The sequence below is a fragment of the Mytilus californianus genome, unplaced genomic scaffold (genome assembly GCF_021869535.1).
Source record: "Mytilus californianus isolate M0D057914Y unplaced genomic scaffold, xbMytCali1.0.p SCAF_7, whole genome shotgun sequence".
NCBI classification, from domain to species: Eukaryota; Metazoa; Mollusca; class Bivalvia; order Mytilida; family Mytilidae; genus Mytilus; species Mytilus californianus.
The window spans coordinates 92,166,371-92,178,570 of NW_026262723.1; the positions used below are offsets into that span (position 1 = coordinate 92,166,371).

Genomic DNA, 12,200 nt, shown 5'->3' on the forward strand with positions numbered 1-12,200 from the left:
GTGTACATGTCTGTCTGGCAGGGTTCCTCTGACCTTGACCTCATTTTCATGGTTCTTTGCTCAATATAAAGTTTTCATGGTTTGATCTGTTTCTTGTATACTATAAGCAATAGGTCAACTATATTTGGTGTATGGAATGATTTTAAGGGTTACATGTATTTCTGGCTTGGTTTATCTGACCTTTACCTCATTTTCTTTGATCATGTTAACTTTATGTGATACTTGTAGTAAAACTTTATATTTAGGACTATCAGCATAAAATCAATGGTCAGTAAAGCAGGCGAGACATTTCAGCGTGTGCACTCTTCTTGTTTCTTTTGCATTTTGATGATTTTACAGCAGTTAGTTAAAGCTTCTGACCAGTTGAACAGTATGATTTGATGGGTCCGAATTTTAAATGAACCGCAATAGGTTGAGAGAAATACTTATAATCAAGTCACAGAACCTTTATTTGTAAAAGAACAATAACATTTACTGTGCATATTCAAAAGGCTTTTCACAATACCAATTGCTAAATTTTTTGTACACACCCTGTACTAACTGATTAACTGATAAAACATTTTAGCTCATTGCTTAAGTCAAAGGTTGTTAGTATGAAGCAAGTACAGTGTAATAAAAATTATTTTACCATTGAATTTCCGTGATTATAATTGTTTTGTTTTCTAACAGGAATTGATCTGCTGTTATTAAAGGGAACTTAAAAAGTCACATTGTATATAATCTGCTGAATTTTTATGTGATATACAACTTTGATTATGTCCCTTTAAATCATGTTTTCAACCATTATTTTTAAAAAAATTACTCAAATAAAGTTCAGTGTTTTTTTTCAGAACACATGATATTAGTTTAGTAACCATGGAAACAATGTTTAGACCAAATAACTTATAAAATGTCCTTATGATGGAAGTTGACACTTGATAAAACATAAAGATGCTACAGATTATAGACAAATATAAATTATTTCCCTTTAATATCAGTAGATCAGTAATAATAACACCAAAAAAATCCAAATTACAAGTACACAATAACTTCCTGTTTGTAAATGTACTTAATTGATATTGTTTGGATTTCACTGCTGTTCTGAGAAATAAAAAATAGCCATACATGTAACTTGAGGGTACCCAAATTATCGAGATGAAGTGATCATAGTTTCTGTCAGCGGCAGTGGCGTCGGCGTTGTTAACATTTATAATTCAGCCTAAAGATTTTTAAACATCAATAACTTTGTCAAAATTTTATGGAATTTAATGAAATTTGGACAGAAACTTTATTATGACCAAAAGACTGTATCCAGAGCAAACTTTTGAAAAATTTTATTTTCATTTTTCCGTATTACCGGTACTGATAAATGACCTTAGTTTTTTTTACAATTAACAATTAGATACAGTCTACGGTTAAACGTATTTAGTCATCAATAACTTTATCAAACCTTCATTGAATTTCATGAAATTTGGACAGCTTTTTTATGACCAAAAGACTTCAGAGCAAAATTTTGAAACTATATATTTTCATTTTTCATGTTTTTACTAATTAATGGACTTAGATTTTTTACAGTAAACATTTTAAGATACAGTTTAAGGTTAAAGTTTTTCAGTCACCAATAACTTTGTCAAACCTTCATGGAATTAAACGTTAGTTGGACAGAACCTTTTTTTTTTTTTTTTTTTTTTAAATATATATATTTATTGAAATCTGTACATTTGTTAGTTTAAAACATCGAATACCGGTACCTTATCCCGGCCTCGTTAACATTAGTAATGATATTTATATATACAGGAGTTAGTGGTTGTTAGTAATATTCATTAAATATAATATACCGGTATAAAAAACATGTAAGAAATACAAAGTTAGATGCTAACAAATAAGATGGTTCAACATAAATGTCTAATATAACAAACAAAAAAATAAAAAGTTTTTCAAAAATGTGATATTATTTAGATTTAGATTTTAAGGAATCAAACAGAAATTGTAGGTTAAGAGTAATTTCATTTCGTCTGTCTTTTTCTTCTCTCTTCCCTCCCTTTTTTCAATATTTCCTTTAACAGCAATGAATTTTCAAATGATTTTAATAAACTTTAACCCCCTCCCCTAGAAAAAAAAAGTTAAATAACTAAGACAAACTCTAAAACACACTGAAAGTAATTAAAAATAAAAAAAAAAAAAAAAAAAAAAAAAAAAAGGAAAGGGTAAATATTTATGAATAAATAAATTGATATCATACACACATACAATTCTTACTTACATACACACATACATTACTTACTTATGTACATAATTATTGTTTATAATTATATGTATCAAAGTATAAACAAAAACTAATAGAAAAATTTGCCCAAAGATCAATATCATACTCTATAGTGGAAATATATATTGTAATGGGGTCCAAAATTTTTCATATACATCAACATTATTATTTTTCTTTGCAATGTAATATTCATATGACTGATATTGTTTTATTCTATATTTAAAACAAACAATATTAGGAGTAAGTTCCTTAAATTTACATTTGTATATATAATTTTTTGCTACTATAAATAAAAGATTTAGGAATAAGCTTTCTGAATAGAAACCAAGGAATATCTGCTCTTTACTGATGGCAAAATCCCTGCTGTACAATCTTATTTGCTGTAATAATGATGACCAAAATTGAAACGTAATTGGACAATCATAGAAAAAATGTACAATATTTTCGTCATCTAAATTACAAAAAGTACATGAACTTGAATCTTTCTTCTTTATCTTGTACAAAAAAGAGTTCGTAGGAATAATTTGGTGCAGTAGTTTGTATTGAAAACTTTTTAAGTAGGTATCTTTGCAAGACTTCCTTAGTAGGGTAAAATATTTTTGCCAATTATCAATTTCTGAGTCTGTCAGCTGCTCCCATTTTTGAAATTTCTCAAGAGGCGGTTGAAATATATGATCAATAAGACTCTTATACAAAAATTTTGGTTTCTTATTATTAATAATCTGATTACAGAAAGCGTCAGAGATGTTAACCTTTTCAATCTGTTGAGAATCACAGTATTCTTTTATGTGATCTTTAATAAATTTTGGAATATTAGAGATTAGACTGTAATATTTCAGAAAATTGTTTGTAAGAATCTTTTGTCTAATCTTTTGAAATGTAAAGAAGTCTTTGTTTTGACCATTTATAAGGTCTTTTACATACTGTATAACAAAGTCCTTCCATTGCATATAGATAGTGTAATCTGATTAAAGTGGCACAAAATTTAAAATATCTAGCGATAATATATCATTTGTACATGTCTTAGTATTAGGCTTTGCAGTATGTAAGCAAAATAAAACATCTTTCCAAAAAGGATTCTTATCATAGTCATGAATTTCTAGCAGTTTTTCTTTTTGTAAAGAAAAGACTCTGTCACCACCAAATTTGGTTAACTCAGACAGTAATAATGTCTGCCATGATCCATCTAAATTCAAAAGAAATCTAAACCAGCTTTTTTTTAGATATATACTAAAAGATGACAAATGCACCATGTTTAAACCTCCCTGCATAAAATCCCCAATTAGTGTATTACGTTTTATACGTTCTAATTTCCCATTCCAAATAAAGTTATAAAAGAGTGTATTTAACTCTTTAATTTTAATCTGGGATAGATTTGGTAAAGCTGTGAGCAAATGAATTATCTTTGGTAATGCCAGAGTCTTAATAACAGTAATTTTACCGAGTAATGTAAGTTTTCTATGTTCCCAAGCCTTAAGTATTGATGACATTTCCTTGATTTTCTTTGTGAAATTTATATCTAACATAGCTTGTAAATCTAATGAAAAATCTATTCCTAAACGTTTGAAATTTGACTTTGTCCATTGAAGATTATAATTAGGGCAAAGTATATGGTCTGAATATTTTTTTGTACCAATCCAAACAGCTTTGGTCTTCGATGCATTCATTTTTAGTCCAGAAACCCTGTGAAAAGAATCAAAACATTTTAAAGTCTCCTCTAAAGATTTTTCATTTCCATCCAAAACAAGAAATGTGTCATCAGCATACTGGCTCAACAATATTTCTTTGTTGTGAATAGGAATACCATGGATGTCAGATGTAGATTTAAGTTTTAGGGATAATAATTCAACACCTATAATAAATAAATATGGGGATAGGGGATCACCCTGTGTACAGCCTCTCTCAAGATTGAAGAAATTTGATAAATTTTCATTATTTATTTCACAGCTTTTAGCTTCTGAATAGAGAGTCTCAAACCATTTGCATATAGATGGTCCAAAATTAAAGCTTTTAAGAGCTATTACTAGAAAATCCCACTCAACAGAATCAAATGCTTTCTCAAAATCAACAAGTAACAGTAAACCAGTTTTATTATGCTCTTCCAGATAGTGCATCAGAGCATATAATAAGCGAATGTTTTCCCCAATAAACCTATCTTTAATAAACCCATTCTGAGTGTCACTTATAATAAATGGCAATACTGGTTTGAGTCTGTTAGCTATAGCTGCTGAAGCTATTTTGATGTCAGTATTCAGTAAACTGATAGGTCGCCAATTACTCATATATCTCCTATCTTTTCCTTCTTTTGGAATGCAAGTAATGACACTCTGATATTGAAAATTTGAAAAATTTCTATGCTCATAAAAAAAAAAAAAGATCGATATACAATGGACCGAGATCTCTCCAGAAAAATTTATAAAAATCAACTGTAAATCCATCTGAACCAGGACTTTTACCATTTGTCATATGTTTCAGTGCATAAGCACATTCATCAAATGTCAAGTTACCCTCACACAGATCATTTTGTTCCTGTGTGAGTTTAACATTATGGTTATAAAAAGAGTTTTCTTCACAGTCAGATCTTCTGCTTGAATACAGAGTTTTATAAAATTTCTGTTGTTCGAGGAGAATGCTTGACTGTTCAGAAATATGTTTACCTTGATCATCAATCAATTCAGCCATTGTCTTTTTAATGAAATTACTCTTCTCTAATTTGCAAAAGTATTGGGAGCATTTTTCTCCATTTTCATGCCAGTTTGCTCGTGATCTGAGGAGTAAACCTTCAATCTTTTGTTCCCTTTTATTTTCTAGTTCTAGTTTCTTCCCATGTAAAGTAGCTTGAACATTAACACTTGGTGACATACTCATAATATTTTCTAATTGTTCAACCTCTTTTTCAAGCTTACATGTATGTTCTCTATCCTCTCTGTTTTTTTCAATACTATAAGAAATGGACAAAGTCCTGATCTTCATCTTCAGGATTTCAAAAAGTAATTGGTCATTACATGTAAGTTTAACATCAAGACAATTTTTAATGTCACCTGAAAGATAATACTCAGAAATAGTGTCTTTTATACATGTCTTAATTTTTTCAACATACTCAAAATCTCTTACAAGTTGTGAATTAAATTTCCAATAACCCTTTCCCTGTTTAGCAAGACTGGCAGAAAAAGTAAAGACAATGGCAGAATGATCAGTCTTATAACCAGGTATAATTTTCGTGTTTTTCATAAGAGAATATATGTCCTCAGTGACTAAGAAATAGTCCAGTCAACTTTGTTTAATAGGAGATGGTTGACGCCAGGTAGATTTTTTGTCAGTAGGGTGGCATGTTCACCAAGGATCCAATAATTCTAATTTTTCAATAATTTCTTCAATCTTTTCACCAGATTTGGGATTTCTTTTATGGAAAATATTATATGTATCTAGATTGCAGTCCTGGACAACATTCCAATCACCACATAATAATATACTAGGATTAGCATACAATTCTATTTTATATAATATATCATTAACAAAAATGTTATTTCTAAAATGGTAAAAATTAGAATTAGTAATAGCAAATTACTAATAGAAGTTGGTAGATATACTAGAACACCTTTAGAACAGAGAATTTGTCCACTTTGCAAGGATGGAATTGAAGATGAATTCCATTTCCTCATTAAATGTAAAGCATTAGAATTTAATAGAAGTATACTCTTTTGTAATTTAAGTGATATAGTTCCATCTTTTGTTAATATGTCTGAACAAGATGAATTTAGTTTCATTTTGAAAAGTAATGACACTGACATTTGTACTGTATGTGTAGCTGGAATAAGCGATATGTATGATTCGAACATTCATTTAAAGCAAACATAATATTGTTAAGAACTGTTGTAGTATTAAAGCTTATTGTAATAGCTTGAAGTGATAATATAGTATGAATAACACCTCCACGCAATGTAGATATAAAATATGTGTCTCTTATCATTGAGAAAACATATCTCTGTATATTTGTTTTTTTGTTTATTTTTGTCTGTTTTTGTATTTGTATTTTGTAAATGTCAGCTGGTATCATTCCTGTATTGGAATTTACATCAATAAAATTATTTGATTTGATTTGATTCAAACAATAATGGTTCATCCATATTGTATCCATATAGACATACTAAAGTCAATCTCTGTTCAAATAAAGTGATATCAATAACAATATAATGACCATTCTGGTCAAATTTAGTGTCACGAATAGTAAAATCTAATCCCTTTTTAAACATGATACAGCACTTCTATTGTTATGATGACAAAAGATGCAAGTATTGCCCCATTCTTCTCCCCATAATTTTTCAACATCAATACTGCTATGTGTTTCTTGAAAACAAACAATTGAAGCATGTTTGCCCTTTGCCCAATCAAAGACATCCAATCTTTTCTTCTTATTAGAAAATAAACCCCTTACATTCATAGATAGTATAGTAATATTATTATCTATTCCCATAGGTTATGTATGTATAAAAATAAGTACATAAACCAGAGAGCAAATAAGTCAATCGTAAAACAGTGAGAAAGTACATATTGTAATCACATACACACAACACACATACAATAAAATGACACTGATGATAATGTACAAAACACATCAGATTGGTTTCACAGTATTGGCGTAAACTATGAACAGTATTTAAAAATAAAAAAAACAAAAACAAAAACAAAAAAAAAACTTTATCAACAAAGACTTGAAGATTATCTTACTTGAAGTTAATTTTTTTGTAGTTTAATAGTGTTTTAAAGCAAAGAATGTATTGATTGCTTATTTATTTATTTAAGTCACAGAGGTGTAGCCCCACAAAAGTAGCTGGAATTGATGGGGCAAACACCTGTTTGTTATCTTGAAAAACATTTGAAGTTTCTTATTTTTTAATTAGTACTGTCACTTATCCACCATATAAATTTTATGAAATCATGGAAAGTGAGTCAAAAGGAATAAAGGAGAACATGTTAAATTGACAAAAATATTTTGAATTATCTCCCTTATTATCATCAAAACTTCCAACTAAGCAAATATACAATGGAATGGAAATGTAACATTAAACAGATGTGACAAACATTTTTACAATTTAAAAACAGAAAAAAGTTAGAGCTATCTCCCTTCTTAAGATCAGTATCTCAAAACAATTTAGTTAGTTTCTCATGAAGCTATTTTCTTCCTAATTTTCTCTTCTATATTGTCATACAAGTCAAACAAAAGACAGAATCTTTTTGAGGATCAAAAGTATCCAGAGCAAAATAGTAAAAATAAATAATTTTCATTTTTCAGTATTTACTGATAAAAGGAATATTTTTTTGCTGTTAACAAGTAGATACAATCTGAATTAAATGTATGTTACACATCAATTACTTCATCAAACCATTATAGAATTTAATGAAACTTAGGCAGAAGCTATTTTTATGAGATTAAAAAATAATGTCAGAAGCAAAATTTGATTAAATGAGAAAAAATTGAAGTTCTTAGACCACATTCTTTCTGTGTCAGAAACCTATGCTGTGTCAAATATTTAATCACAATCCAAATTCAGAGCTGTATCAAGCTTGAATGTTGTGTCCATACTTGCCCCAACTGTTCAGGGTTCGACCTCTGCGGTTGTATCAAGCTGCGCCCAGCGAAGCATTTTATTTTTATTATTATTCTGAATTTTACTGATAAATGGACTCAATTTTTACAGTCAACATTACACTTTTACACTGACAGCAGCAATTGCAGGCAAGACTCAGGGTTTTGCAGAACCCTTTATGTTTTTTTTTTCATCTGAACAGACAAAAGCTTGTATCTGTGTTTATTTTGTAAATTTTCTTTTTTTAACTGTAGGCAAGTGGAAAATAAGAACAGAGGGGCATCATATACAAACTATTGTTATTGTAAAATTGTATGGATAAGAGCAAGAGCACATTAAATAACTGAAAATAAGTTAAATTTGTGAGGAATATTTATTAAAAAAATTAAACACACACAAAAATATTTAGAAAAAGTGGGGGTCCATTCCTCAAGCTCATGTGGAAATACCTAATAAACACCATATTTTATAAAATAATATCACAGATTTCATTAACTATAAATAAAAGTGATACTTCAATAGCAATAAAACAGCTAATTTAGCGTTTTTAGAGCATCATTTTAACTAAACTATTTTCCCCTTTGAGATGGAAGTCTATTTTTTTTTCTGAATTTTGCATTGGACATAAAAACCTTTTGAAACCATAAAGCCAGCACATAAATTAAACAAAGTCCAAATGTTTTACATATTATTACCAATCAAAGTTATATTTTATTTTATTTGTATGTTGCTATATTATCATGATATATGAAAGAAAATAAGAAGTATGTATATAAATAATAATAAATTATTGGGTACAAGTTGGTGGAAGTACGAGTTGGTAAAAATAGGGTACGAGTTGGTTGAGTACGAGTTGGCGAAGGTACGAGTTGTCGTGTACCCTTTGAGATAATCCCCCAAATTTCCGGAATTTCAGCGTTAGTCCGATATTGAAGCATAATTTATAAAACATTCCCGGAACTTCTCTCGACTTACCATTGTTTACAGTGTTGCCAATCAAAACTTTAGTGTCATTTCAATCTGAGCAGTGTACATGTTGAAAACGATTCTTATTTTCAAATAAAAATATAGGTAAGAAAACTTAAGGGCCATCTTTTACTTTGGGAGTAGCAAGAATTTAAAACTTTCTCTAGGGGACCGACACAATTAAACCTGTTAATTATGCAATTTGTTTTCCTAATACTTAAGTTTTAACTTACACTTAAACTTATAGCTGGGACATAAACTACTGACTTTGGTTTTAGTGATTAAAACCTACTTTTTCTTCAGATAAAAAAATTACAGAGACCCGCAAACGTGTAAGAAACATACAGTAGAAAAAAAAATCAGTACCACAGAACAAATAGATAAATACAATGAAATTTGTACTACAGTGGATATATAATACACCTGTAAATATTAATACAAAAGTGAATGTTGTATGACGTCAATATAGTTCAAATCGCAAATTCTCTGGTCAAGTGTTGCTGATAGAAGTATCAAAAACATAGATGATGCATCCAAATTATAACAGGACTTAGATTCAGCAGCACAATGGGAAAAATACTGGTTAATGTCATTCCATCCAGACAAATGTTCCATACTCAGAATTACACAAAAAAAGAAACCAGTCAACCATGACTACATCCTTCATGGTCACATTCTACAAACTGAAACAGTTACAAAATATTTAGGTATAACCATCCAATCAGATCTTAAATGGAATAAACATATAGATAATATAACAGCAAATGCAAATCGACAGCTAAATTTTCTAAAACGTAACCTACATTGTAAAAGTACCTTCCATACAAATAAGAGAAAGGGCATACATGTCATTAGTTAGACCTAAGCTTGAGTACAACTCATGTGTCTCGGACTCTCACAACAAAAATCAAATCAATCAAATTGAGATGGTCCAACGAAGAGCTGTCTGCTACACATTTAACAGATACCACAATACCAGCTCTGTCTCAAATATGCTCGAACACCTACAGTGGCCTACAATTGAGACGAATACAAACAAGACTAGTGGTTTGCTATAAAATTATACACCAACATTTAGCAATCTACCCTAAAGACCTTCTAAATTATTACATCAGACAGTAGAACAAGACATAAACATACCAACCACTATAAACAAATTCAAACCAATAAAGATTCTTACAAATTCTCATTTTATCCGCACACAATAGCATAATGGAACCTACATTTTGTACTTCCAACATCAGCAATCCTTTGTACAACAGTTGACAGCTTCAAAGAGCAGATTTCTATGTTTCAGAACACTGCATAACATGTACATAGTTTTACCAAGAAATATACATAGGATATATAACAATCCACAAAAAAAAATAAATAAATAAATCACTGTAATACATTTTATTTTTTCATCTGTTCACCAATGGAACGATATATTACTGAAAAATTTATTTCTTTTAAATTGTACATAAGCCACGCATGCAACGGCACATAATCATGATAATAGTCAAAGTTGTGACTGAGTGCAGAAATACGAAGATAGATAGATTCTAAAATAGTGATAAGGTCAATTGCAATAATGCCTTCCTTTACTTAAACAGTCCCAAAATCTATATGAGATAAGAAGCAAGTAATACACACCAATGTTAGGAGGCAGATGTTACTTGATGAGCTCCCCAAATTGACATTACAATGTACTTAAATGTTAGTTTTAGTTTTTATTATACTTACGATAATCAGATATACTAATTTGCGGTGATCACATGCTCCTCAGATACTAATTTGCAGTAAATCAAATGCCCCTGTATGATGTTAAAGGAAAAATTTGGAAAATAACAAAAACCTGGAAAAGTTTAATTGCCACCAAGCTGTTGAAGGGTTTTCATGACCATTTTAGTGTATACACTAAAATTGACCCTACTACATGTACCATTAAAAAAAAGAAAAATTAAAAGTATAATTTATTGTGCATAATTGCATACTACATATTTTGTACTGTTAATAAAGTACAACACAGAACCAGTAATTTTTTTGTTTAACATGATTAAGTAAAAGAAATTGTCGGACAGATGAAATTACCAGACTATATAAAAATAAGGAGATGAGGTATGATTGCCAATGAGACAACTAACTATCCATCAAAGTTAAAACAAAGTGGATGTAAGCAATTATAGGCAACCGTACAGCCTTCAATAATGAGACATTTTATATGTATATATATATATTTTATTACAAGGAGAAATTTTTTATCAGAATGATTAACCCTGGCAATCTAAAACTCGGCAGACATCAAAATTGTCTACAAATTGTTAGTATTAAGATGTTGCATGAATAATTCCCTATGTATTTATACATGTATTATGTAATGATTTATTATTTGAAATAGAATTGCTGAAATGGCTTAGAAATTGCAGATGATTTTTTTTTTTACAGATAGATAGATATATACACTGTATATACTGGTTTGTTTAAAAGCTATTATATGTTGACAGAAATTCCAAGAGAGTCCATAATAATTTTCAGGCAGACTGCTGCTTGAATAATATAAGTCCTTTTTATTTAAGATTATATATTAAACATGTCAGAAAATATTGTAATATTTGAATCGAATGAATGTTGAATATATATTTCATTAGTATCTTATGAAATTAAATAGATTCTTTGAAAAAAAATCACAGAAATAGTTAACATGTACAAATGTACATTGTATCATTACAATTTGGTATTTTACTGCAGTAAAACTGATTTTCCTCTTACAGAGGACATTCAAGAAGACATTCAAGAAGAATGGCAGAAGAAAGTTGGCCCGTGAAGGTTTATATTTATGATATTAGTAAAGGAATGGCCAGGTCTTTGTCACAGGCCTTCATCGGTAAGTTAGCCAGTAGAAATTTCATAATTTAATTAAAAGAATGTCCAATGTTATAGAATTCCAATTTTAAGCTGACCAGTAAATGTTTATGGTATTAATGTGAGGGCCAGCCGCCCAGGTCTCAGATGGTGTCTCGTTCAATTGTAAGCTTATCAGTAAAAGTTTACAATGTAAGAAAAGGGGATAAGGATATAACAGAAATGGTGTACAACTGCTAAATATAAGAAGTAATATACCAAAACAGTCCTGTAAAAGTTAAAACAGAAAATATTGGCCCAACATTTTAACTTTAAAGGGTTTTTGTCAAGCATTGTTGAAATAAAAGCACCCAGATTACACAAAGACACAGTGATTACTGGCTAAAAAAATTACCTCCTCTTTCATTGATAGTTTTATTATATCAGTCTAGCCAAAATGATTACTATGTCTTTTAAAGGGACATTATATAATTAGCTACTAATTAGACAAAAAAATAAAATATGATTTTTTTGTTTCAAACATTTATAAAAGCAGAATAAAGAAATAATATTTTGTT

At 29.4% G+C, this 12,200-nt stretch overlaps 1 protein-coding gene across 2 annotated transcripts in view; it reads left to right on the forward strand.

Moving 5' to 3' along the window:
- Positions 1-12,200, forward strand: part of LOC127708682 (uncharacterized) — a 37,744-nt gene that overhangs the window by 1,076 nt on the left and 24,468 nt on the right. The window contains exons 1-2 of one of the 2 annotated variants that reach the window (XM_052213794.1): positions 8,803-8,904; positions 11,553-11,665. In XM_052213794.1, the coding sequence (XP_052069754.1) occupies positions 11,581-11,665 (85 nt within the window). In that variant the 5' untranslated portion in view covers positions 8,803-8,904; positions 11,553-11,580. Of the gene's footprint in view, positions 1-8,802; positions 8,905-11,552; positions 11,666-12,200 lie in introns of those variants that run through there. The other variant, XM_052213793.1, reaches the window with a different exon arrangement.